General features: G+C 53.2%; 2 protein-coding genes across 4 annotated transcripts in view; one reads left to right on the top strand and one right to left on the bottom strand.

The window, feature by feature from the left end:
* Ttc21a (tetratricopeptide repeat domain 21A) overlaps positions 1-12,796 on the top strand; it is a 28,434-nt gene extending 15,638 nt beyond the window's left edge. For all 3 annotated transcript variants that reach the window (XM_010618453.1, XM_033755894.1, XM_033755895.1), the window contains 17 exons: positions 1,563-1,720; positions 1,898-2,113; positions 4,225-4,463; positions 5,333-5,405; positions 5,509-5,619; positions 5,918-6,056; positions 6,188-6,291; positions 7,965-8,153; positions 8,982-9,092; positions 9,647-9,728; positions 10,599-10,749; positions 10,954-11,115; positions 11,213-11,393; positions 11,481-11,705; positions 12,191-12,311; positions 12,478-12,545; positions 12,626-12,796. In XM_010618453.1, the coding sequence (XP_010616755.1) occupies positions 1,563-1,720; positions 1,898-2,113; positions 4,225-4,463; positions 5,333-5,405; positions 5,509-5,619; positions 5,918-6,056; positions 6,188-6,291; positions 7,965-8,153; positions 8,982-9,092; positions 9,647-9,728; positions 10,599-10,749; positions 10,954-11,115; positions 11,213-11,393; positions 11,481-11,705; positions 12,191-12,311; positions 12,478-12,545; positions 12,626-12,703 (2,408 nt within the window). In that variant the 3' untranslated portion in view covers positions 12,704-12,796. The remainder of the gene's footprint in view (positions 1-1,562; positions 1,721-1,897; positions 2,114-4,224; positions 4,464-5,332; positions 5,406-5,508; positions 5,620-5,917; positions 6,057-6,187; positions 6,292-7,964; positions 8,154-8,981; positions 9,093-9,646; positions 9,729-10,598; positions 10,750-10,953; positions 11,116-11,212; positions 11,394-11,480; positions 11,706-12,190; positions 12,312-12,477; positions 12,546-12,625) is intronic.
* Positions 12,797-15,750: 2,954 nt separating this feature from the next.
* On the bottom strand, positions 15,751-27,346 carry Csrnp1 (cysteine and serine rich nuclear protein 1). The gene is made up of 6 exons (XM_010618443.3): positions 26,997-27,346; positions 23,228-23,323; positions 20,639-20,871; positions 18,464-18,723; positions 17,881-18,195; positions 15,751-17,787 (listed from the first exon to the last, which is right to left on the bottom strand). The coding sequence occupies exons 1-6, from the start codon at positions 27,020-27,022 to the stop codon at positions 16,795-16,797; spliced, it is 1,923 nt and encodes a 640-aa protein (XP_010616745.1). The 5' UTR covers positions 27,023-27,346; the 3' UTR covers positions 15,751-16,794.
* Between the last annotated feature and the right edge of the window lie 27 nt (positions 27,347-27,373).

Below are 27,373 nucleotides of genomic sequence, written 5' to 3'. Positions count from 1 at the left end.
ATCCCCCCCAAAAAATCTCAGCATTCTGGAGGCTGAGGCAGGAGGATTGCAAATTCAAGGCCAGCCAGGGCAATGTAGCAATTCAGTGAGTCCCTGTCTCAAATTTTTAAAAAAGTTAGAGTACTACAGATGTAGCTCATGTGAAAGTGCTCCTGTGAAGGCCCTGAGTTCAATCCCCAGTACTGCAAAAAGAAAAGTGAAAGGTTGTCAGAGACAGCCTCGTGGGGCGGCCAGGCCCGCATTGTGAGGATTTCAGAGCCTCCAGGGGCCCCCGAGGAAGCCTCCTTGACCTTTCCTCGTTGACCAGCCCTCCCCTGAAAGGTCTCCCGCTGCAGCCTTTCACTTCCCTCGCTCTGGTGTCCTGGGTGTGTCCACAGGTCCAGAACCCAGCACTGTGGCTGTGTTTCGGTCCTCTGGCACCTCATCTTGTACAGTTCAGTCCACTGAGAACTCTGCTTCACCCTCAGTCCCCGCCCCACGTGCCCCTGAGCGCCAAGGTTACCCACATTGTCCAGGTGTTCTGGGTTTGAGGACGGGTAGGGAGGGCTCCCCACAGAGTGATAGCAGTTGCCCGCAGGGCAGGTTTGGGGCCAAAGCAAAGTCGCCAGGTGCTCAGTTTGCTGTAGTGATCTTTCCACCTTTCCACCGGATGCAGGGAGGGATCAGGGAGTTTGGGACCCAGAAGCGGGAGCACCCTAACCCACCAAGTTATGATCCCAAGCTGGAGTGTTGCAGGACCTGAAGGCAGAGGGAGGAGTCCCTACTCCCACCATACCCCTGGCCACAGAAGGCCCCCAGCTCTCCAGGTCAGGAGCTGAGCGGGATTGGACTTAAACACAGAATGTGTCCCTTGGAGTTGAGCAATTTGTGTCACTAGAGCCCTGGGACCCACAACTGAAAGACAAAGATCAGGGCTGTGGGCATGGCTTATCGGTAGAATTACCATGCTTGAGGCCCAGGGTTCAACCCCCAGCACTGTCAAAAAAGAATAATAATTAAAAGTGAGCTGGGTGTGATGGCCACAGGTCTGTAATCTCAGCACTTGAGAGGCTCAAGCAGGAGGATTTCCAAATTCATGGTTAGCCTGGGCTACATAGTGAGCCTGAATTACAGAGTGAAACCCTTTCTCAGAATAACCAATAAATAATTAAATAAAAGAAAGAAAAATGACAAGGATCCTTAAACCAACCTCACAGGGCTGTGCAGATACTAAATCAGACTTTCTAAAGTGTTTTGCATATGTTGAACACAGAGCAGGTGTTTTGTAAATTGTGACTATTAGAGTTGGAGATGTTTTTAGGTTTTGTTCTAGGCCTAGACGTGGGAATTGAGATTTAGGTATTCCCTGGAGCTTCGAGAAGGAGCAGCAGCAAAGTGAGTTTGCCAGCTCCCTGAGGGTTACAGAGACAAGACGGTGTCACACCCAGATCTGAGGGTACTGACTTCTGTCTGGGTCGAGGCAACAGTGTGTAGTTTCCATGTCAGGGAAAGAGGTCTGCCTCTGCCCCCTGGGGCCTGGTGGTCTCTGAGGAGCTGGGCTGAGGTTTGTCTGTGATCCCCAGGAGAGCTGGAGAACGCACAGAGCACTGTGCAGCGCTGCCTGGAACTGGACCCCACCTCTGCAGATGCCCACCTCCTCCTGGCACAGATCTACCTGGCACAGGGCAACTTTGCCATGTGTTCCCACTGCTTAGAACTGGGCGTCAGCCACAACTTCCAGGTGGGGAGCCTCTCTGCCTGGTGGCCCATTCAGCATCCCAAAGCCCAGGGGACTGCAGCCTCCACCTCCCCTACCATTCCTCTGACTTGGGCACAGGCAGGGCCAGCGCCAGCTTCCCTGGCTCTCCTCAGGGGCCGCTGTGAGCCAGCCCCCACGCCCTGCTGTGCTCTCCCCCAGGTCAGAGACCATCCACTCTACCACTTCATCAAGGCCAGGGCCCTCAACAAGTCCGGGGACTATCAGGAGGCCATAAAGACGCTGAAAATGATCATGAAACTGCCTACTCTGAAGACGGAAGAAAGCAGAAAGACCCGAGGGCCCTCCATGCAGCCCAGTGAGCGGGCGTCCATCCTTCTGGAGCTGGTGGACGCCCTCCAGCTGAACGGGGAGCTGGTAAGAGGTGCTGTGCTCCCTTCCTGGGGGCCTGGGGCAGGTTGGCCCAGAAACGAGGCTCTCAGATTCTGTCAGTGCTTTAACTTGAGCTGTTTCTTACTCATTTAGGAGCCTCTCTCTCCTCTCCCCTACCTGAAAGACTGCAGTGGCCCCCATAGCCCTCCAGATGAGTCTGTGGGTTCTCCATGATCTGGCTTCTGCCTGTTTCTCTGTCTCCATGAATATCTCAGGGAGGCGGAGCCTACAGGTCCACAAGGGCCACCACCACTGGCTGTGTAGACTGAGCGTCGTGCAAGTCTAGTGGGTGCCAATCACAGCCTTTATGAATTGTGTCCCATTGAGTTTTGTAGTGTACAGCCCACTCAACTGTCTTAGGTAGTCCCAAGGCCTTGGAAGATCTCGGTGGCACAGGCAAGAAGCACCGGGGTTTACTCAGCTAGAACTTGGGGATAAGCCCCACAGAAGCTACGCTCTGCACACTGCTTGGCCTCGCCAGCCTCTGGTCTCTTTGTCTTGTGGTGTCAAGAAGCAGTAGGACAACACTAAAAAATAAGTGTGGGGCCAGGGATTTAGCCACCTGACTCGAAAGCACAAGGTCCCGAAGTCGGTCCCTGGTACCAAAAAAAAAGTGCAAAAGGTCCTTTGGGATAGCCTTCATAGATAAAAGCAGTGAAGGGCACTAAAAATGGATTAACTCAAAAGTGATACAGTTAACACTTCCGAAAAACCTACTTGTAGATAAAATCCAGCCAACCAAAACATGAAATAAAACTGGAGGTATAGTAGGGTAAGAATTAAATCCTATTAAACACAGAACCAATCTAAATAAATCCAATTACATCTAAATAACTGGTAATTTTTACTTTAAGCCAGTATAATTGCTAAATTCTGGAAATAAGACCCATCAAATTTAAAATAGCAATGATTTCACTATAATACCTCATGCAAAAATTCAAGAGAAGAGAGAGCAAGGAAGGAAGGCAGGAAACGATGTACACTAATTTCCCTCTCTCTAGAAGGGAGGGTCTGAAATAAGTACTTAAAGTATTTCATGGGAGAAAGATGACTGTTAAGAGAATTGAAAGGAGACCATCAAATTAATCAAGAGTTAGCGAAGAAGAAAAAGGAAACAAAGATATAGGTTCAAGGCCAAAATAAAGCAAACCACAAAGAGCATATAAAAGCGGAATCACAGTAAGTTGACAAAAGTCCAAGAACATAAATCTATGATAGTAAGATGAAGCAAATACACCTATTAAATAAAAGGACTTTCTGTAATGGCTTAAACAAATGAGCGGAAGCAAAGGGCCCAGAAAAGAGCAAGAAGGTAGGACCAGGATTTAGCTCAGTGGTTCCACCGCCTGCCTCATAAGCACTAAGACCTGAGTTCGATCCCCAGTGCCATTAAAAAAAAAAAAAAAAAAAAAAAGGTACCAACACACCAGGCAAACAAAGCATAGTTGGCCGCCTCAGTTTCTGGTAAGGTTGAACTCAGGGCAGAAAAGCACCAAAGCGGGCAGAGAGTAACCAAATTGACCTGTACGTGCCAGTTACTAGAACGTTAAAATATCTTTGGCCCGAAGTGGAAAATACCAGGAGGTGGGCCCATAGTTCTTATGCAGGAGGGAACTGTAAAGATTCTGAGGTGCTGAAGAACGGGCATGTTTCAGAGGGGCCCTGTGTCCCTGAGCTCCCTGGGCATCTTTCCCCGCCATCCAGGATCATTGACCAGGTCTTTGACTGGTCTTTCTCCTTCCTGCCTCCACAGCTGCTCCAAAGGCTGACTGAGCCACCTGCTGTACCTTTACCAGAGGAGATTGTTCTGGTTTGGGTTTTTGTTGTCGTTTCTGAGGTACTGAGGATGAAACTCGGGGCCTTCACACAGAGCTACATCCTCAGACCTTTTTTATTATTTCAAGATAGTCTTGTTAAACCACTAAGTTTCTTGGGCTTGATTTAAACTTGGGATCCTCTTGCCTCAGCCTCCCGGAGTGAGTGCTGGGATTACGAGGCGTGTGCCACTATGCCTGGCTCCCAGAAGAGGGGTTAAATGCTGTCCACCTGTCGTGGATGATGCCTAATGAAAGCTCTGTTTCATTCCCATGTTTTAGCATGAGGCCACCAAGGTCATGCAGGATGCCATCAACGAGTTCAGCGGCACAGCAGAGGAAATCCGCATCACTATCGCCAATGTGGACCTGGCCCTGAGCAAGGGAAACGTGGACCTGGCCCTGAGTATGCTGAAGGACATCACCCCCAAGCAGCCCTGCTACACAGAAGCCAAGGAGAAGATGGCCAGCATCTACCTGCAGACCCGCAAAGATACCTGCCTCTACATCGCCTGCTACCGGTAAGCTCCGGGGCAGCCCAGGGGCACCGTCTTCACCAGTGGTGTCTCAGCCTGTGTTTCTTCAACCTGGGTCTCCAGAATGTGTCCCCAGAATGCATCTGGCCAAAAGAAGAAAGTTTCCATCAGTCCGTGTGCCTGCCGGTGGATGAGTTCTGAGGGTACCGAACTGAGTCAGCCCCTAGCCCTGATTGCCTCCCCGTCCCCTGCCCCCACACGTTCTGGTGGGAGCCCATGGGCCTGGCTCCTGGGGAGATGCTAAAGGAACTGTGGAGCACACTTCTACCCCGAGCCCACACTCTGCCCCTCCTTGAGGCGCTAGCTGTCCACTGACTTGGTCATTGAGGATGGACAGCCTCAAGGTGTTGTCTCTGTATGATTTGGTTGTGAGACCTAAAGGACACCTTCTCAATCTCTTTCTTCAGGGAAAAGTCCCTGTTAGGCACCCTCAGGTGGGGATCAGGGAGTAGGGAGGCTCTCTAGCTGTGGGAAACCAACAAGCAGTAGGGTGGTATGGCCAGATTGGAGTTTTAGGAAGAGCAATGTAGGGCTGGGGATGTAGCTTAGAGGTAGAACACTTGCCTAGCGTGCAGGAGATCTGCATTCCGTTCCCAGTACCGCAGGAAAAGAGAGACAGAGCAGCATGGCTGCCTCTGGGGCAGGGCTCTGGACAAGTTGAGGTGAAGGCTCCTGCCGCCGTCCAGACAAATGAGGAGATCCTGGAGTGGACACAATACATCACACACGCTAGGCTGTCCAGCTACTAAATGGTGAAGGAATGCCAGGCAGAATCAGCAGGAAAGAAAAAAAGGGTGGATTCAGGAATGTGACGGGCACACAGGCCTGAGGTAAGATTCTGATGTCTCCTGCAGTGAGCTCTGTGAACATCTGCCCGGTCCCCACACCAGCCTGCTCCTGGGCGATGCTTTTATGAACATTCAGGAGGTGAGTGTGGGGCCTCACAGCCCTGCCAACGTGGGCTCTGCCACGGTGAAGTCCAGCCTCGCTTCTCCAGTAGGAGGTGAGAGAGACGCTCTTTCCCCACCAGCCTGAGAAAGCTCTAGAGGTCTATGACGAGGCCTGCAGAAAGAACCCACATGACGCCTCCCTGGTCAGCAGGATTGGGCAAGCGTATGTGAAGACGCACCAGTACTCCAAGGTCAGGCTGGACTGGAGGCAGAGGTGGGCAGGGCTGGCCCATCAGGGGAGGTGGAGGAGGATGGACACACGAGTGGGGCTGTGGGTAGGAGGAGGGCAGCTGAATTTGCACCCCAATTTCCTGCCAGGTGGGGTGCCAAGGGCACTCAGCAACTGCCCACCACTATTGTGCTTGCTCAGGCACAGGCTCGAACCCTGTGCCAGCTTGGAGGACCCTCTCAATTGAGGCCTCTGAGGGGCGGGTGCGGGGGAAACATGGTGTCAAGCACTCGAGGCCAATGTTTCCTGTTCATGCTAAGGCAATTAATTATTATGAAGCTGCTCAGAAGATTAGCGGGCAGGACTTTCTGTGCTGCGATCTAGCCGAACTGCTTCTGAAGTTAAAGAAGTTCAACAAAGCAGAAAAGGTTTTGAAGCAGGCGCTGGGACATGATTTCGGTGAGGCAGCACTCCAGATCGCTTCTGGCATCCAGGGCAGGCATGCCGCCCCCACCCCACGTGTCTCCCAAGTAAGCTGGGGTCCTGCTTTCCAGGAGCCCAGAGCATTAATCTGAGTTTCCTTTTGGCAGTCAAAGACATCCCTTCCATGATGAATGATGTCAAGTGCTTGCTTTTGCTGGCAAAGGTTTACAAGAGCTACAAAAAAGAAGAGGTGCTAGAGACTTTGAACAAGGTACTTGACTTATTCTGCCATTTCCTGATGGAGGCTGAAGATAGGGGAGGATAAGGCTGCAGGTCTGAATGGCCCCAGCCATCTTCCTCAAGAGAGGACCCAGGTTGCAACTCTGAACTTCACCTTCCATTTATTCCCAGTGTTTGTTCTTCCATTAAGGTGCCCCTGAGGCGCTTTGAGCTGGGTGACAGAAGTAATACACCTCAGGGGTGATGGTGGTAACAGTGACGCTGGTGATAGGAGTCCCCAGGTGCTGAGAGCTCAGTGCCAGGCTCTGCGCTAGGCTTTTCTCTTTCTTCTTTAATTTTCAGGGGTCCCTTGGGATACACACTCTGATATTCCTAACAGATAAGATGCACAGAAGTTACAATACATGCCCAAAGGGCACACACACACACAAACCTGTAATCCCAGCACTTGGGAGGCTGAGGCAGGAGGATCCCTGTGAGTTCGAGACCAGCCTGGGCTACATAGTGAGTTCCAGGACAGTCTCAACTATATAGTGAGACCCTGTCTCAACCAAAAAAAAAAAAGATACATGCCCAAAGTCAAGTGCAGGTGTCCATGACTCAGGATTTTATAACTTTGTAATGATAAAAAGTGATATGCGTTCAGTAGAAATTGTACTTCCCATTTTGGAGTGTGATCTTGTCCTGAACTGTCAGCATGTGGCCCTGTAGCCAGCCACACTTCCAGTAAGCTGCTTTACCTCAAGTGGAAACAGCTGGTGCTGCTTAGCAGTGATGGTGAACCTTTTAGCACGTTCAGGGATACAGACAGCCTGCTGCAGCACGCGTGCCACCGTTCACCATGCCGCCCCACACACTAGGCTGGGTGTATTAAATACTTCTTTGACTTACAATATCTTCAGCTTATGATGGGCGCTACTCCATCTTAAGTCAAAGAGCATCTATACCAGCCAAGGGCCTTTTGGTCAAGATCGAGCGTGTACCAGCCAAGATGTATGTGAAATGTGAACCAGGCCAGCCTGCCCCAACCCAAGCTTTCTCCATACGGGGCTACTCCTGGCTCTGGGCCATTCCTGGCATGATTGCCTCACTTTTCCACCCAGAAGCAGTTTCTCACTTGTTCTTGGGGTACATCCTGGGGTTTGGGAGGAAAGCCCAGCCTCTGCTAGCTCGAGCTGCTTTATTCCCTTGTTGCCCACTGAATTCCCATTCCTCTTTTTAATCTCTGGGAAGCTGAGAGGCACTCATGTCCTGGAGTGTGGCCCTGCTTTGCACTTGCGGCTCTTCACCTGCCGTTTTGTGTCAGGGATATTAGCTGGGGCTGCCTCAAACTCCCGACAGGGCAGCGTACCCAGAACAGGTGCGTTCACCAAAACACAGCCCACTTTGGACACCTGCCGCGTGCTCGATCCATCTGGTAGGGCTGCTGTCCCGGACCTCGAGCGTGATGGAGGCTGGTACGCAACTAAGGACAATTGTGCTTCGTCTGAGTGCCTTTGCTTCTGCTGTGGCCCCGGGACAGTGCCAACTCGCCTACTGTGTACTCAGCAAGTGGCTTTCCTTGTCCAGAGTGACCCAGTTTTGCTCAAGGTCACTTAAGATGGCCTTTCTAACATTGCCGGCTCTGAAATAAGAGTGTGGGACTCTGTGAATTGGCACATCGGGTCCCTCGGTTTCTAATCCTCACTTTATTGGTTTCCCAAGGCCTTGAACCTCCAGACTCGGATACTGAAGCGGGTTCCACTGGAGCAGCCAGAAATGCTTCCCTCCCAGAAGCAACTGGCAACCTCCATCTGCATGCTGTTCGGGGAATTCTACTCGGCAGAGAAGGACTATGCCAAGGGAGTGCAATCTTACAGGGACGCCCTCTCCTACTCACCCACCGACAATAAGGTGGGTCGTCCCGGACCCAGCACCCGCGGGCCCAGAGCTTCGCTGAGCTCCCTGACCAGGCGAGGAGACCGGGTTCTTCTCCACCAGACTGACCTTGGAGCTGCCTCCCCCCACCACATGCCTTGGAGCAAAGCTGGGAAGGCTCGCTCTGGGTGGTGTGGGGAAGAAATTGCTGAAAGTCGTGTCCATCTGGTATTTTCAGGTCCTCCTTTGGAGGTGGGGAGGTGGTGAGGGTTGCAGCTGCCAGGGTTGCTTGGGCTTGAAGCCCAGGCTAAGCCTCCGAGACGGCACAGAGTCACAAGTGAAGTATATTTCCAGCTGAAGGCATAGTCGCTGGAGTCCATGCGGAGTGGAGAGCTCAGCCACAGACCCATTCACTCACTTCATAGTCACTCATTTAAAGGCACTCAGTGGGGGTCGGATACTGTTCTGGCCAAGGAGACACAGTGGGCAAAGACATGGTTACTGTTCGCAGGTTTCCCAAGGGCAGGGGAGGACAGGCAGGAGCATAGGTCGTTCTGATGCCATGCCATCTGAGCGGCCTGTGGGTACAGGGTCAGATTCGGGGGCCTCCCCAGGGATGAGTCTGGAGCTCAGGCTGAAGGACCAGTGTGTGTCAGCCAGGTCAGCATGCAGAGGGCAGTTAGGAGAGCCCGTGCTGTGGCTGGAGCACTGGAGAGTAGAGGGGCCAAGGTGGCACCCGGGGCAGTCGAGACCTCTGCTGAAGGCAGAGCTGACAGCGGTGGATCTGGGGGGACACTATAAAAGGGGTCTCAGGGTCCTTCCACAGTGTTACCAGTGAGTTCATGCTGCCTTACGTCTCTGCAGGTGGTGCTGGAGCTGGCACGCCTCTCCCTGCTCCAGGGGTACCTGGACTTGTGTGAGCAGCACTGTGCTGTTCTCCTGCAAACGGATCAGACCCACGAGACTGCCTCTTTGGTAAGAGGCCCCAAGACATCCGCCCTGCCCTCCCCAGGGGCCCTGTGACCAGATGCAGGCTGCTTCCTGCCTCCCAAATCCTGTCCGTAACCACTGCTGCCTTGTGATCCACTTCCTAAGGGCTTTCTGGCAGAGAAGCCTTACTGAGAGTACACATCCCCGGCACTGCCCCAAATTGGGCAAGTGGGCTGGCCAGCAGGGGGCGGCAGCAATCTCCTGGCCAGTCCCAGGCCAGAGGTGAGGTTGATTTGCTCCAGGGGAAGCCACACCCACTGTAGGTGAATAGCCTGCCCCAGTCCCCACCCCCCAGCCTCTTCCAAGGTCACTCCAAGGGCAGAGGTAAAGTTCTTGCTGAGAGGACTAAAGAACCCTCTGTAATCCTCTCCTTCTGGTGGGGCCTGGGGGTCCTCAGGCTTTTCCTGGCAGCTTTCCGCATGGCCTAGGGAGGCCACCTTGGAAGACACCTTTTCCTACTTCCTTGCTTGCCACCCCAACCTCTCCCAACACCCACCAAGCTGCTTCAAGAATTCTGGCCCTCTTGTGCTCTCTGACAGATGATGGCTGACTTTATGTTTAGAAAGCAGAACTATGAAGCAGCCATCAACCTCTACCACCAAGTTCTGGAGAAAGCACCAGGTAATTCAGCTCACTGGTACTGCCTGCCTGGGTTCCCACCCAGCAAAGGCTGCTCTCCTGGAGCAGGGTGGGCCCTCTCCCCTCCTTCCTGACTGGGCAGAGGAAGCCCCTTCCTCTCTGATTGTTCCCAGAGTGGCAGGAAACTGATAAAGACCCAGTGGAACATGCTGGCCGTTCCCGAGTTGAAGGGGCCAGTTCCCGGTCCTAGGCACTTGGCACTGGACCCAGGACAGCCTGTCTGTCCTCAGATCCCAGCCACCGAGGCGCTGCACAATCCTCTTCTGAGGTCATGGTCATCTACAGTGGCCTGGAAATTCTCCCCTGCAGTGTAGCTCCTTTCCCACTCAGTGCAGCAGAAGATCACCCCTTCTCACTGGGGCACATGCCACACCACAGGCCCTCAGCAGAGTCTGCCCTGATCTAACAAATCCCTAGACTAGGAGTCCTGGTCCTGGAGCCAGTGGGGCCCTGGAACTGCCTGGCTGTGAATCCTCGTAAACAGTGTAACCTTTTACGAATTATTTAACTGACCTGTGTTCAGAGTTGTCATCTGTAAAACACGAATAATAAAGAATACCTATTTTATCCTGTAGCTAATACAGAGGAAAGTACCTAGTACCAGGAAGACTACATGGGGCGTGAGTAGTTGACTGCTAGCATTACTATTTTCAGCATTATTAGTATTCACTCAACATTGCAGAGCAACACTGGAGCAGGAATGTTCCTGCTTGGCCCAGATGGGCAGTGCCTCTTGGTTCTTCTGAAGGGCCCGACACCCCAGCTTTCTCTCCCTGCGAGGCCACACTATACCACCCCTGCCTGATACAACTCTTGGCCTTCACAGCCTGGAGTTCTCTGCTCTTATTGTAGACAATTTTTCGGTATTGGACAAATTAATTGATCTGCTGCGAAGAAGTGGCAAACTTGACGAGGCTCCTGCTTTCTTTCAACTGGCCAAGAAGAGGTCCAGCCGGGTGCCTATGGAGCCAGGGTTCAACTACTGCAGAGGTATCTATTGCTGGTGAGTGGGAATGCATGTGCTGAGGGCAGCCGCAGGCAAGAGGCCCTCCCTAGTAGATGTGGAAAGATCTCCAGGCCGAGGGAAGCAGAAAGATGGAGCCAGGAGAGGGACCAGGTGGCCCCAGTTCTATGCACTCACACACAGCCCCTGTGTCTCCCTGTACTCTCGGACTGCTTCCCTGATTCTCGGTGTGCTGCACTGCAGGCACACAGGACAGCCCAACCAGGCCTTGAAGTTCCTAAACAAAGCCCGCAAGGACACCACTTGGGGTCAGAGGGCCAACTACTACATGGTGCACATCTGTCTGAACCCAGATAATGAGATTGTGGGTGGAGAGGCTTTTGAGAACCAACTGACTAAGAGCAAGTAAGGATGGGGGCAGGGGCAGTAGCCTGGGTGGGGGCTGCAGCCTCAGGGGGGGCCGGCTGGGGGCTGCCTCTGAAGCCCAGAGCTCCACTGCTAGGAAGGAATCCGAGCAGCAGGGCGTGCGCACTGCGGAGAAGCTGCTGCGGGACTTCTACCCGCTCTCGGCCTTCGGGCAGACCCAGCAGCGGCTGCTGCAGAGCCTGTGCCTGTTGGCCACCCGGGAGAAGACCAACGTGGAAGCCGCTCTGGAAACCTTCCTGGAGATAGCACAGTCTGAGGTATGCCGGCTCGGTCTGGGGGACCAGCGGGCAGTGCGGCGGATGACAGCAGGCAGGACACCGACCCCCCCTCCCGCCCCTCTGCAGAAGGACAGTGTCCCGGCCTTGCTGGGCATGGCACAGGCCTGCATGCTGCTGAAGCAGGTGCCCAAGGCGCGCACGCAGCTGAAGCGCCTTGCCAAGGCTCCGTGGACCCTGGCCGAGGCTGAGGACCTGGAGAGGAGCTGGCTCCTGCTGGCTGACATCTATAGCTCAGGCGGCAAGTTCGACCTCGCCTCAGAGCTGCTGCGCCGCTGCATCCAGTACAACAAGGCAGGTGGCACCCTGCGTCCAGATGGCAGTGGGGAAGCAGGCGTCCGGAGTCTTGAGACAAGTCAGGAGAGTGCACTGGTTTTGGGGACGGAGGAGATGCAGAGCAGAAATTGGACAGGAAGAAGTGGGATGAGAGGGTGCGGGCAAGGACTGGAACTGCGGACACAGGAGACGGCAAGGCAGGAGGGGGAACGCAGAACAGAGGGACAGTCACACTTCATTGGGTCAAGGGGAGTCCCATGGCTCAGTCTGGGCAGAGGGACATTTGCCGGATTGGAGCGTGTCACTAATAGGCTTCACACAAAGGTGCTGTGCCAGCCAGTGTTGGGCTAGCAGGGCATGGGGTATACAGATGTGTCCCCAGGTCCCTGTGTGGCTTGGGTTGATGTGGCTCACAGCAGTCCCTTGACCCTATCCACTTCCCCTCTGGCTCTGGATGGCGGTGGCTTCCCCTAGGCAGGGTCACTGACTGGCTTTCCCTACAGTCCTGCTACAAGGCCTATGAGTACATGGGCTTCATCATGGAGAAGGAGCAGTCCTACAAGGACGCAGCTACCAACTACGAGCTGGCCTGGAAGTACAGCCATCAGGCCAGCCCTGCCATCGGTAAGGCAGCCAGAAAGGTGCCCAGGAGTGGGTGTGGGAGGGAGGCAGGCACAGGACCCCATCCTGATCCCCGAACTCAAGGTCTATACCCAGGCTCTGGGGGGAACCAAAGGGTTCTCACCTCCTCAGGGTGCCACCCTCTGTCATCTGCTTGTTCCCTGGTCAGGTTTCAAACTTGCTTTCAACTACTTGAAGGACAAGAAATTTGTGGAAGCCATTGAAGTCTGCCACAATGTAAGCCACCAGCAATGGCAGGGAGGTGTGGTGGCTGGACCCCTGCCTGATGCTGCAGGCCCATTCTCTCTTTGTACCAGGTCCTCAGGGAGCACCCCAGCTACCCCAAGATCAGAGAAGAAATTTTGGAAAAGGCCAGAAGGTCCCTGAGGCCCTAGCTGTGGCCAGAGGGGCTCTTGGCTGGTGGAAGCCATTAACCTACAGCAGTTTCATGGAGGGGCAGGAAGTGGGTTCGTGAAGAAGGAATTTAGTAAATGACATTCTTCTCTATTTCTATATTGTATGTGGTTTATTTGGAATTGTGCCTCATCTGGGCTGAGGGTATCCTAGAGCTTTACATTTTCAAGGCACAAGAAGTAATTTTGCTCTGGGGAAGATATCAACTGTCTTGGCTTCTCCTGGGCTGCTTGTATAATTTTAAAAAAAATTTTTTAGACAAGATGGCCTTGAACTCACTGTAAAGCCCAGGTCGGCCTCAAACTCTCTGCAGTCCTCCTGCCTCGGCCTCCCAAGTGCTTGCTGGATTACAGGTGTGTGCTGCCACACCCAGCTCCTTGGCTACTTCTTACTAGGCCCCACTTTGGGGTAGACTCTTAAGGGAATAGAGAGGAACAAAGGGTAGTGCAATCTTTAAATGCCTCCCTCTCCTTTCTAGTCCCATCAGCCTGCTCCTTCTTGCTGAGCTACCTGTTGTGTCTCCTCCCACAGTGGGCCCAGGATGCTCTGGGCTGTGGGCCAAGACAGCAGGGCCAGCTGCAGAGGGTCCGCAGAGCTACAGCCCCATGTGAGGGAGGGCCACTGCCACTTGTATATATATTGTCTGCACCCCATCCTCCAAGTCTTCACCTGGTCCTCACCAGTATGGGACAAACTTAATTACGCTTTCCTGAAACGGAAATACATTCCCCCGCCCCCCAAAAAATACTCCTCACTTTAGTTTTTGTAAAAGTCATGAGCCAACTAATTCATCCTCCAGGAAACCCTTTTAAGGCTCAAGGAAGCAGATGCAGTTCTTATTCAGACAAATGTGTTCTTTGTACCTGGCAAGAGTGATAGAGGTCACTTTTGTGCGCTCCCAGTACCACTCTTGCTGTTTTTCAGAATGGTAGTCATGGGCCACTCCACACTCAGAACTCTGAAGTGAGAGTCAGGGGACTTAGGGTCTTCCCCAGGTGACCTTGCCAAGTCCCCTCCCCTCTGCAGGTCCCAGTGTTCACATCTGGAGCAGGAAATTAGCCTAGATCTATTTCCAAATCATGAGACCACTCTGCCAGGGATAGCCAATTTGTAAGGGTTTTTGTTTGTGTGTGATGTGGAATCAAACCCAACTATAAGTTTAGTGTGTTTTACATCATATTTATATCAGAGAAGAGTCACAAGCACAACAAACTCCTGAATTCATAGATTATTGTTGCATAGGGCCCAACTATTAAGCATATTGATGTGACTGATTGGAAAAAAAATACTTAGGGTGGGTAGAATGCAAATATTTTAGAGCTTTTGAGTTGTCCAGTGACTAAGGTTTGGAACAATGAACAGATGTCCCTTTCAGAAGAGCGTTGAGTTGCTAAGCCCTGTTTTTGTTACATACTACTGATCACATGCATGCCTCTTGGTATGAGCTGGTGATCTGGAATGCTTTCCCCAGGTTACTGCCATCTTCCCAGTCTTTTTCTATGATCTGCATTACAACCCCATTTTGTTGAGATCAGTTGAGAAACGGTGTGTAAAAAGATTGTGCATTTATGCTTTTGTTGCTGTAAAACCCAAGTTATCTTCATCTATCTAAAAAACAAACAGTAACAACCCCAAGAATTGACCCTGTGGCCCTAGCAGCTGAGGAGACCAACAATCAGGAAGCAAGCAGGCTTCAGTTTTGTCTTGGCTGAGTCTGGGCAGTAGGAGCCCCGAGGGGTTTCTAGCCAGGGACCCAGGCTGCTGAGGGCTGCCCTGAGGACAGTCAGAGCAGACTCTGGCCCCTGGATCACGCCTGCAGAGCAGTCTCTGCAAAGGGATCTCCAGGCACCAGAAAGGGGGAAGAGATGAACAACTGAACAGCCCTGGACTCCACTAGCAGAAGCAAGGCCAGGCTGTCTCTAGGGACAGCTGCCCTACCACAGGCCAGATGCCAAGACACAAGTCCTCTAATGACCACTGCTGTGCTCACAGGGTCCTGCTCACGCTTGTGAAGAGACAAATACCTAAAGGGTGACAGGACTGGTGGTTAAATGAGAAAGGAGGGCCAGGGATTTAGCTCAGTGGTGCCCGCCACCTGCCTCACAAGTGTAAGGTCCCAAGTTCCAAAAAAAAGAGACAGGATTAAACCTAGAGGCAGAAACACAAACACAAGTCACACACACGGACATAGGGCCTACACGTTCCACTCTCCTAAGTGCTTTGTATATGTGAACTGAGCAAGTTTAGGGTGTCCGTGTCATTTGCACAGTACAGAGGGAACTCGGGTACAAAGAGGTAATGTGCATGGGTCACCTCCTAAGGTCGTAGAAGAGCTAGGATTTGAGTGTGTCATTCAGGGTCATGAATGCACCCAGGACAAACTATCAGACGTGGAGGATCAGAGCATGAAAGGGTCTCCTTTGCTGGTCCCCGCTCAGCACCTTCACAAATTATCACTCCTGAAGAGCAAGGTAGGACTGCCTCCTTAGGGGCAGGCTGCAGCCTGCTGTGGGACCACAGCCTACTTGTGCTACCAGGGACAGGTCAGACAGGTCTGGCTGGTGCAGATGATGAGGTTCTGTGGCTTCCTGTGTTGTCCCCAGGGACCACAGCTGGGGAGCCACATCCCCATCTTCCTGTACCATCTTCCCATCTTCCTACCCTGCCCTGGTGGGTGACTTTACGTTCTGGGCCAGGGCCCTCTGGGCTGTTTACAGAAAGGAGGGTGCCCTTGCCCTTCCCCCCAGCAGAGCCCCTTCTCAGAGCACCCCACTGCTCCTCCCTACTGCTTCCCATGATGATGACCACTGGATAGGAATGGGTTAATCAGAGAAAACTGCTCCATCTGCCTGGCCAGCCTCAGCCAGCTCCCTGCCTCCAAACTGACTGCCCTGCCTGGAAGGAGGCCCAATCTGCTGTGTGCCCCTCCCACCCCACAGCACAGCCTGTGTCCACACAGTCTGTAGGCCGTCCTCCCCACCCAGCCACCCCCAGGGATGTGCCCTGCTCCCCATCCCACTCATGCAGACCACACTGTTAAAAATAGAGCCTCTTTATTGGTACCTGTCAGGTCAGGTACAATGTGTTCCCACAAACACACAGGCTGGCAAGGTGGCAGGCCCAGAGCCTGGGTTTCTTGGCACAGACATACAGAGAAATGAATAAGTTATAGTTCTGACACTTAGGGACAATATAAAAATTGATGCAAAATTCAGTATCAGCAAACAAAGGGCATGAAAGCCGTGAGAAGCAACCCTTGCCAACTGGCCTGTGGTACCCAGAAAGCCTGAGATGGCAGTCCAGGGCATGCTTCAACCCTGAGGCAAGCCTCTACTCTCTTGGGGCCCCTGGCTTCCACCTCCTACATCCTGGACTGGGAATAAAGGCTGTGGCCCTTGGAGAGGGGAGATGGACCGGAGGGCAGGAAGCAGAGGGGCCAAATAGAGTAGAGGAGGTTTTGGTCACAGCTGGTCAGACCAGCCCCGCCTGCTCAGCCATCCAGGAGCCAGGCAGCTGACAGAGGAGACCACAGGACTCAAGTCCACCCCTGGTCTACATCAAAGCCCAGGCAGAGCGAGGCAGGGTGCTGGACACAAGGGACCTCACCCCCCAGTACTTCCTACCAGCCAGAGAAGTGAAGCCAAAGCTGCTTCAGCCTCCAAATAAATTACGGAAATAAATTACAGTCTTCACAGTCCAGAGGCTCAGCCACCCATGGCTCTAGCGCTCAGAGCAAAACAAGACGCCACCAGTGGCAGACTTCAGCTCTGTCTCACTGTCTCTGGGTCAGGAACACCATAGAGACCCAGAAGGGGTTTGCAAAGCCCCAGCAGGAGCCACACCTTCTTTCCTGGCACGATCGGGCCACATGGCTGAGTGGTGAAACCCCCTTCCCCACCCTCTTCAACACAGAAGAGTCAATAAAAATAAATAAATTAATTCAGTGCTGCGGGAAACCAGGAGTTCCTGCAGCTGGGCCAGCCAATGGGAGACTTTTACATACAGACCTTGGGGACCCCAAAATCACAAGCAGCACTGGGGCTCCTGGGGCAGAGAAATGGCACCCTAGTCCTCACACCAGCACGGGCTCCAGAGATGCTGGGCCAGTGTCATCGAGCTGGCTGTCCACAAAGGGAGCCAGGACCTCAGCCGCTGGCTCAGACAAGCCCATGAGGGCCTCCAGGAAGCATGTGCTGGCATCTGCAGGTGGTGAGAGCCCAGGCACGGGGCAGTGCGGGGCCTCGATGCTGTCCAGACTGCCAGACACTTTCTGGGAAGTGTAGTGAGGCCCCAGACTATAATCCGGCAAAGACTGGAGCAGCTCAAAGGAGTCACAGGAAGACCAGCTGAGGTCCACTGAGCTGCTCTGGCCAGCAGCCATGCTGGGTGGCACTGAGGTGCCAGGAAGGCTGCCTTCTTTGAACCCTTCAAGGCCACTGTTTAGGAAGCAGCTGGCATCAAGGTTGGCATTTTCATCCAGGATGCCAGACACAAGGTTCGAGCCAGAGTAGCCATGGGTCCAACTGGCCAACCCAACAGGGTCTCCAGTACCAAAGATGTCAGCTGGGTGGAAGCAGCTGAGGCTGTCCAGGCTGCCCATACCTGCTTCACCTTCCTCCTCCTCTTCCTCCTCCCCCCCGCCAAGGTCAGAGTCACTGAAACTCAGGATCCGCACCAGGTCGTCGTCATCCATGCCGGGTTGGAAGCTGGGGCTGGGCAGGCCTGAGTGAGTGGGGTGGTCCGGGGCCTCACGGGGGCCTGACAAGGATGACGCGGTGGAGGAGTCGGTCATGTCGCTGCTGCAGCTGCTGTCTCCTGGCTTGCTGCTCACAGGAGGCGTGGCCAGCAGGAAGGTAGAGGCCAGGGCGGGCTCGCCAGGGCTTGGGGGGCTGCCCTGAGCAGGGGCCTCCAGCTCCCCGAGGCTCCCCGCACCCTGTTCCAGCTGGAGGCGGGTGAGTGTGTGGATGAAATGAGTCTGCACACGAGCCTGATTGAATTCCACACGGCCCTGTGGGTTCTCACAGCCCTCCTTGCAGCAGCCACAGGGGAAGGCAGTGTGGTCCATCTGCAGAGAGAGTACAGGTCAAAGTGAGCACTCTGTGCAGCACAGCAACCCCGCAGACTCAGGCTCCCATCCCAGCCCATCCAGCCCCTGCACCTGGCACTTGATGCCCGCCAGGCTGCAGCTGCAGGTCGCAGGGTCACAGACCCTGTCGCAGTGACAACCACAGTCCTCCCGGGACTGCCGCAGTGCCTGCAGCTCCCGCTTCTCCTCACGGTCAATCCTTCGCACACCCGAATCCCGAAGCAGAGCCCGCCGTTGCCGAGCCGGGTAGGGCTGTAGGGAGTTCACTTCCTCCAGCCTGCCACTTGCTACAGCCACCGCCAAGTCCTCCTCCACTGAAGCATCGTCGATGGTGTCCACTGTGAGAGGCTGGCCAGCTTCTGCCTCGGGCAGCCCAGCTGCAGAAAGCTGCATCCACGGGAAAGAGATGTGAGAAGCACAGACACGGAACGGACCCTGCCCAGCGTTCACTCTGTGCTGGCACTGCAGTAATCAGCGAGCATGGCCAGAACACTGTCCTCATGGCACCTGCAAAGACGGGTCCTCCTGCACCACATCCAGAAGGACAAGCCCTCCCCTAACCTGACAGGTCCACGCCCCTCCCTCAGGTCAGAGGGATTCAGGCTGCAGGCCCCAGTCAGACCTGAGGTGCTGCCGGGCAAAGAGCTCGCCCTACCTTCCTGCGCAGCGTCTCCAGCTTCTCCTCCTTCAAGCGCTGGCGGAGCTTCTCTTGCTGCACCCGGGCTTGCTCCTGGCTAAACTCAGCCAAGGAGAAGCGGCGGCAGGCACTGTGGCGAGGAGCCATGCCCAGAGTACAGCCGCCACGGCTGGGCACACTGGTGAAGCCCTGGCACCTCGGGAAGTAGAAGACAGTGATGCCATCGAAGGCTACACGGCGCGGGTGCTCCCGAGAAGCCCGCTTCAGGATGGGCAGTGCTAGAAGCAGGGAAGGGATGCGTCAGCCAGGGTCCAGGAAGACCATAAAGGCTCCCCCGTCGCCTCCTCTCCACCTGCCTCAGAAAAGGTCAGATCTGCCTGGTGGGGGTCAGACCTGGCAAACTGAAAGTTGCACCGTGTCAACCATGCTTGCTGCCATTTCCCCATCCAGATAACAGGATTCGTGAGATTAAACATCTTCCCATCACCACCAGCCAGTCCCCTGTACAGCCTTCTGTATTATCTTTGTATATGACATAGAGGCAATAATCACCTGTTTAAACTATGTGTGTACAATTAATTTTTGTCTTTCACCTTTGTTAGGACATTTCACAAATTTATTTTAGTGAGCCTGGTGCTGGGAACTGAACCCAGGAGCAACATTCCCAACCCACACAATTGGGGTAGAGGGCAGTACTGGGGACTGAACCCAGGGCCTTAGCAATGAGCAACAAACGTCCCTAGCCCTTTTTAAAAAAATTTTTTTGAGACAAGGTCTCACTGAGTCACTGAAGCTGGGCTCAAACTTGGAATCCTTCTGCCTCAGCTTCCCCGAATGCTGGGGTTACAATTTTTAAGGATCGCATAATCAAAAATATGTATTTATCTTTTCCTTTATAGCTTCTGTGTTTTACAACAGGCCCACAAGGCCTTCTCTTTATAAGTCACTGAATATATTTTGATTGCTAAGCTCTCTACATATTGATACATTTCATACATATCAGTGCATTTTTATAAACTGGTCAAATATTGGCAATTTTCTATTTCTTCCTCTTTTTGCTTTGTGAGGCAGGGCATTATTATATAGTCCAGGCTAGCCTTTCATTCACTATATAGCCCAGCCTGGCCTCAGGCTTACGATCCTCTTGCCTCTTCCTGAGTTCTGGGATCATGGACCATATATTTCAACTTCATATCACTGTCTCCAGCTACCTAAGCTTCTCTTCTAAAATGTTTTCAATTTATATGTTGAGAGTCTACATACGAAACCATTTTTTAAGCCAGGCATGGTGACATACACATGTGATTCCAGCACACTGGGAGCTTGAGGCAGGGGAATCACCAAGTTCAAATCCTGCCTGGGCAACGTATGGCCCTGTCTGAAAATAAAAACCGAAGGACTGGGGATGCAGCTCAGTGCCAAGGCCCTGGGTTCAACCACCAGCACTGAAAAAAATGAAAGTATTTTTAAAGGTATATTGCACACATGTATGTACATACACACTACATATAAAAACAGTAAACAGCAGGGCCAGGGATTTAGCTCAGTGGTGCTGCTGCCTGCCTCACATCACAAGCCCAAGGTCCCAAGTTTAATCCCCAGTACCCCACCCTCAAAAAAAACAAAAAACAAAAAACAAAAACAGTGAATAGCCAGGTGTGGTGGCACATGCCTATAATCTCAGCTGAGGCTTGAGGATCCCCATGAGTTCAAGGCCAGCCTGGGCTACATAGTGAGTTAGAGGCCTGTCTACACTGCATAGCAAGACACTGTCTCGAAGAAAAAAAAAAGATAAAAAGATTATACAAGTTTGAGAATTAAATGGGAAAAAATCCTTTCTCAGTACATGTAGGCAAAAGAGGGTTAGGCCTGGCAGGGATTGTGGGGCGTGGCTTTCACAGCTCAGTTTGGAGGTGGACAGGGTACACACTGGAGAAACGAAACTACAACAGAAGGGAAGGGCAGAGTGAGAAGGCTTTAGGGCCACTCCGAGGAGCAGCATCCAGACAGGGCCCCAGTGTCCCTAAACAGGAGGCCTAGAGCACCCACTCTATCATGACAGCGAGGCAGACCTGTAGGGAGCTACACTCAAGAATCTGGCCTCCAGAGGCTGAAATAGCTTTGACCAGGGCCTCATGATTTCTTTTCAGAAGGGAAGACAGAGTGGTGGGGCTACCAGGGGAGAGGACTCACGGGTGAAACTTTGGGGTCCACAGAAGTCCTGGTCAGGCAAGGACGTCTGACTCCAAGGGCTGCCCTCATCAGACTCCCACGCAGGGGAGATGGAAGAGCTTGATGAGCAGGAGCGAGAAAGGCAGTCAGAGGAATTAGAGCAGGAGAACGAAGAAGAGTCCTCTTCCAGCTGGTCAAATTTCCTCTTCAGTGGCCCAGTCATGGTGAGGTCCTGAGAGCCAGGGACAGACAACCTGGAATGGGATCGAGGAAGTTCTCAGTAGAGTCAAGCAGCAAGAGCAAGCTGACAGAGGCCAGGAGGCAGGCTCTCACCATGACCATCATTTTTCCCAAGTGTCCCAGGCCCTCACCAGGGCCCTCCAGCCCCAGCCAGGAGCTCTAGGTGCAGAGACACAAGACAGCACCTCCCTCTCTCCTGACCATGTGCAAATCCATACCCAGGTGCCTTCACCTCCTAAAACCTCTGCCCAGAGACTTCCAGGAAACCACCAGGCCCGTTCCTCACTACCTCCTACAGCCCACCTACACACACACACTCATGCCGGCAAGTGCTGGAGGCAGACAGACTGACAGATGGGCTCACAGACCCCAGCCTGGACCTGCTCCTTCCATGACAGGAATCCTGGGAGCTGACTCACTGGGAGAGTGATTCACACAGCTCGCCTCTGTGTACCTTGTGTGTGTGTGCTGTCTGCCCGCCTGCATAGCCCTCATGTGATGGGTCTGCTTCCTCCCCACCCCCAGCACACCCACACAGACCCACCACCCTGCACTGACAGCAGTGGCCCTCACCCAGGCCAGCCTGACGGGCCATCCACTCTGGGAACAGGCTGGCTTTGACTCTGGCCTCATTCCCAGGGAGGGCTTTCCTGAGCTCCTCCCTCCCTGTGGTGGAGCTTCTCAGACTTTCCCTCAGAAAGCCCCACATGCACAGGGACAAAAGTCCCCTGCCTCCAGGCCTCACTATGACCAGAGCCCTTTATCTGATCTTAAAATTCACCTCTGTCTGGCCTTCTACCAGAAATCTAGTATCTATCCCTGTCTGCATTAACCTCACATATGTGGAAATTATTTTTCACCCTAAAAAATAAATAAAACTTCAAGCTTGATGTGGCATTCTACTGTAATTCCAGAACTCTAAGGCAGGAGGATCCTAAGTTCTAACCCAGCCTGGGCAACTTAGTAAGCCAGTCTTAAAAAAAAAAAAAAAGCACACACAAAATCTCTAATAAAGCAACTAACTACCTAAGATGATGCCCCATCTCTCTCTGGTCTGTAGCTTCTGACGTAGCATTCTAGGACAAGCCTCAGGATCAGCCCTCAGGACCGACCTCAGGATCAAGCCTGAGGATCTCAGCCCTCAGCAGAATGCAGCCAACAGCTCCACAACCAGGCTGGTCTCATCTGAGTACAGGGGCTCAGGGATCCCTCCCCTGAATGCTTCAGCAAGTAAGTCCCTTCTGGACCCTGGGAACCCCCAGAGGATTTAGTCCTGAAGGCCGAGAAGAGCTATTCCGGCTCTGTTGCTGGGTAGCTTCCCTCAGTGCTGGACCTCCACGAGGTAGGTGGCCAGGAGAAAGGGGACAAGAGAGGCCCCAGAGCTGGGGACCCCCCATCATGGAAACAGACAACAGGAAAAACCAACCAGAAAGCTGTCTCCACTGTGGTGTCCTTTCCAAACATCCCATCCCACAGAGTCCCTGAATCCCGGGGGATGTGCTGTTAACAGATTATCTGAATAAAATTCATCCTAGGGACAGCCTTCCCCAAGCAGGCGGGAGAGAAAGATGAGCATCTCCCATCTCAGCCACCCCTCCACCCCCACCCAGCCGAGGGCCTGGGGGAAGAGGCTGCACAGGTGTTTCCGGGGGTACTTTCTCAGGCTTAGCACCCCCTTCCCAGGGTCAAACCACAAACAAAAACAACTCAGCTCCCAGCTGACCTACAGGCTCTCCTAGGAGATGGGGGATTCACAATCCAGAGCCAGGCGTGCACCCACATACACAGGGATACTGAGGCATAGGAAACACACTCACGGACAAACAACACACACATCCTGTCCTCACCACAGTCCCATGGGGGGGCCCATGGGTCCCCTAATTCCAATGCCATCTATTGGGTGCTGAATCCCTCCCTACGTATACCCAGTCGGAGACCCCCAGGATCAACTGCCCACTCTGCATGTCTGCTGGGCTTCCCCTGGAAACATACAATCCCACAGGCCCCAAACTGAACCCCTGGTCTGTGCCCCACCCCCCATGCCATCTGTTCCTCTTCCTGTGTTTCCTATCTTAGTAACAGCACTGCCACCCACCCAGTTGCTCAAGCCAGAAACCTGCAGCCATCCTCAACTCCTTTCTTCCTCTCCCTCCATCTAAATCCAGGCCCTCAGTCCTGGGTGTTCACATACAATCATTTAATCCACACAAGGCCACGCACAGACTCCGGTATCCTGGAGGCCACCAAGTGTAGTATTAGACCTCAGCTTGGCTGCTAACCAGCTGGGTGACCCTGAACAAGTTCCTTAACACCTGTGTCTCCAATTCTTTATTTTAAAACCTCAGAGGGTTGAGAGGTTTACATGCATACCTGTCACATTTTCTGAGAGCGATGTGTTCTGTGATGCGTAGAAAAAGAATGAGCTCCTGGATACACACAACACAGATGAATCTCACAGGCTTAGTTCTGGGTGAAAGAAAGCCAGAAACAAAATATATGTCCATGGGGGCAACCCACCTTCCCGACCCTCTTCTGTCTCTCTTAGACAGAACCTTGCTTTCCCTCAATAAATGTTTCCTACTCTTTAAAAAGAAAGTCCATGAATTTCAAGAAAAGGCAAAACCAAGGAATGATGATACAGTCTGAATGGTGGTTCTGAATGGTGGAAGGGGCATACAATGGGGAGAATCATGCAGGAATTTTCTGGGGTCAGGAAATGGTCTGTGTTGGGTGATGTTTCCTCGAGTGTCTAAAACTAAAAATTCATCTAGCTGTACATGTAAGATTCATATACTTTCTGCTGTCTACACAGGTTGCCATTGACCTGGGGGTATAGCTCCATGGTACAGCACTTGCCTAGTAGTAGACACGAAGGTGTGGATTGAGCCCTCTCACCATGTAAAAAGTTTATTATCCTGATCACGCTTCTGTCCCCACTGGGGATGAGCCCTGTGCTATACTGCTTGCCCAGCATGTGCCAAGGCTCTGGATTCAATCTCCAGGACTGCCAAAAAAACCCCCAAAACCCTCTAGTCAATGGATCTAAACATTGGCTCTAATCTAGTCACTGATCATTTAAAAACTGTTATACCACGTTTCTGCCCCACCATTGCCACTCATATTCCCTGCCTCTCTCTGCTCCTGCCCTCTCCCTCTGCAGTCAGAATGACCAGATTAAACCAAGGATCTACCTGCCCTTCCCATGCTTAGAGCACTCTCTACAGCCCTTAGGCTGCAGAATTCTGAGGCTGACACAGGCCTCACAATGCTTCCCCTCCAAACTCATCTTGCAAGACTCTCATACACCCCTCTCCATACCTCAGCTCAACTTGCAGTTTTCCTAATCGCCCTGTCCCTGCCCTCCTTCTGGCCTTTGCACAAACTGGAACAATCTGGCTTTATTCCCTTTCTGAAGTCACCTCCAAAGAGATCTGAGTCCTCCATTCCATTCCCCTGCTTCTCAGAGCTTCTAAAATTCCCACATTGAATCCTAATCCCCAGTGTCATGGTGGTTAGAGTTAGGGCCTCTGGGAGGTGATAAGATCATGAATAGGAGTGGGGCCTCTTTCTCTACCATGTGAGGACACAAACAAGTGTCCATCTGCACACTAGGAAGAGACCCCTACCAGATTAGCACCTCACACACAAGTCTGGAAACATGGAGAAATACGCTTCTTTTGTTTAAGCCACCCACCCTATGGTGTTTCTGTTACAGGAGCTCAAAGTAAGAAAGACAGCTCCCAAAGACCCTGAAATTTCTCCATCACAACCTTATCTGACCACAGTGTAACGGGCCTCTTTGCTCGTCAACTTCACGACTAGGTTAGGGCGGCTGTGCCTGGCCACATGTGCCTGTACCGAGAACAGGGCCTGGCAGAGAGGGTGCCTGACAAGGTCAGATGCAGGCAGGCCAGCCTGCATCTCAAGTATCCATGGAGAGGCATTCTTTATGCACACAAGTCTCAATGTGACCTTCTCCCCATCCAGCAGTTAAATGGGGGGTGGCACATGCCCACCCGCTCCCAGCCTGTGCCAAAGGGTTCCAGCAGGAATAATCTCAAAAAGATGGCTCTGAGGGTAGGACAAGGAAGTTCAAGGTGTCAAGGCTGCAGGCAGCCCAGGTGCAAGTATCTCAGGAGAGTCTCCACCCCCCAAGAGCAAAGGGACTGAGAGATGTCAAAGGAGCAGGCCTAGGTCAGGGATGTCCACAGGAAAAGGTTATAACCTCCAAAGCTGTACAAAGGGGAGAGTCACAGAGACTACATTCCTGCGGCAGGGTTAGGTGATTAATCTCTCTCAGGATCTACGGATCTGGAATCAAATGAGAGTTTTTACCTCCCTGATGCTCCTTTGGGCTAAGAAAAGGGAGGAGAGTCCCTGGATCTCATGATCCTCTGTCCTGTCTGGGGACCCATCCGGTGACTAACAGAGGCAGGAGATGAGACAGAAGGGCTGAGCCAGAGACAAGGAGAGGGCAAGCAGAAAAAGGAATGAAAGATAGTCGAGAAAGAGCCCAAGAAAAGTGTCAGACAGTGAGTCAGAGGGTGGGGGAGGGGCCCTCAGCAGCTCCCCAGGAATCAAGATCTTGACTGTGGCAGTGTTCCCAGGGTAAGTACAGCCCCTTCCTAGGGTCCTGGAAGAAGGAAAAGCAATTCCCAGGAGCTGGCTCCAAAAGAAATACCACACCCCCAGGAGCCCCAGAGACCAGCACTGAATCAAAGAAAACCAGGATTCTTCTGGGATCTGACTGGGCCTTTCAGCCACCACACACAAGCTGACAGCCCATGGGGACACCTCCCCAGCCTACTTGCCACAACTGGCTACACATCAGGTTGCACTGTGTGAGTCCAGGGAAGACACCTCACTTCAGGCACTAAGTAACTAACACCTATCTGTATGGGGGAGAGGGAGGCCATCTCTGGAAAAGTCACATCAACTTCTCAGCCCACTTCAACAGTCTGACCACCTCCCAGCCAGAGCTGATATTAGGGAGTGGGCACCTTCCAGTGCCTCCACCCCCCTCCAGGAATCCGAAGAATGTGTCCTTTAACCTCAAAACCCCAGGCCTTGGCCAGTCCCTCCCTCCAACACCTGGGGTCACATGATCCCAGGACCTCCAAAATTACTTCCTGGGATGTGGGAAAAGCACCTCCAAGCAAAGTGGTCCCACAGAAACAAGCTGCCTCAGCAGCCCAGAGAGCAGACCGGAAGCGCTGGCACACCCTTCCCCCACCCGGCCCTCAGAAAGTGATCTACGGGAGGGGACAGTTCCTCGGCCTAGCCTCTAGGGCCTGGCACTGGGTAGCTGCCAAATGTTTGCAAGAGGCACTGCTCCTGAAGAAGGGAAACTGAACGTTAACAATTACTGCTCCTACTTTAACCGGGGCCCTTTCATTCACTCGCTCATTCATTCATTCATTCACTCACTCAAAAATATAGTAGTTACACTGGGCCTGGTGGCACACGCCTGTAATCCCAGCAATCGGGAGGCTGAGGCAGGAGGATCGCTGTGAGTTCCAGACCAGCCTGGACTACACAGTGAGTTCCAGGTCAGTCTCAACTACATAGTGAGACCCTGTCTCAAGAAACCAAAAATAAATAAATAAATAAACAAAAACAAAAATGTAGTAGCTACTGAACTCCAGTTATGTGCCAAAATCTGTGGCAGACACTTGGGCAGACAGGGAGAAACACCTGAAGTGAGCTGGAAGGCGCTGTACAGTGGGGGGGGTGGGATGGAGGGACGGGCAGGAGGGTACAGCTGGAAGGGGGAGGCAGGTCTGAGGAAGGGGGGTAGACTCCCCGTCAGGGCACAGCACTAGTGAGAGGGCTGCCAGTCAAGGGTGAAGGAAGGGAAGCTAGGAGGGGGCAGGGCAGGGGCAACAGGGCAGACTTTAGCCTGAGGGCACAGGAAGCCACGGGAGGATTTAAGTAGGGAGCGACAACAGATTTGCATTTTTAAAAGATGGCTCAGCACCAGGACTGGACCGGGTGTGACCTGTTGGCCAGTGATGCCAGAGCCAGAGATGACAGGACAAGGGCACAGAAGAAAGGGGGGTGGACTTGGCGACTTGGGTGCGGAGCGGTGAGAAAGCAGGGCTGTCAAGGACTCGGGGGCGGGGAGTGACAAGCTCCTTACTCTCCCGAGGGCCGTGGGACTCGCATGGAGGTGTCGGCGGGCAGGGTCGGGAGCGGGGGCTTGGCTGCGTGTGACTGCACCGGGAGCAGCAGTGACTAAGTGTGCGGCTGTGGCGTTGGTGTGGGCATCGCAGCACTGCGAGACTGAGAAAGGGCCCGCGGGGAGGGTAAACTGAGGACCCGGAGGAAGTACGTGCGAAGGAGGGGTCACAGTGCGTGGGAGAGGGCCTCCGCGTACGTGTGCCCGCGGGTGGCTGGTGCAGCTGCTCGCCGTGACTCACGGCGGTGGCCTCGGCTGTGACGGCGACTGACAAACAGGTGAGCGCGCGACACACCCCTCCCGACCCTCCCGCTCCAGATCCGTGCCGGGTCGAGACC

This window comes from Fukomys damarensis, unplaced genomic scaffold (assembly GCF_012274545.1).
Source record: "Fukomys damarensis isolate Sample0158 unplaced genomic scaffold, DMR_v1.0_HiC HiC_scaffold_24, whole genome shotgun sequence".
NCBI classification, from domain to species: Eukaryota; Metazoa; Chordata; class Mammalia; order Rodentia; family Bathyergidae; genus Fukomys; species Fukomys damarensis.
The sequence above is the reverse complement of the archived record's forward strand: the minus strand, read 5'-3'. Positions and strand labels throughout refer to the sequence as shown.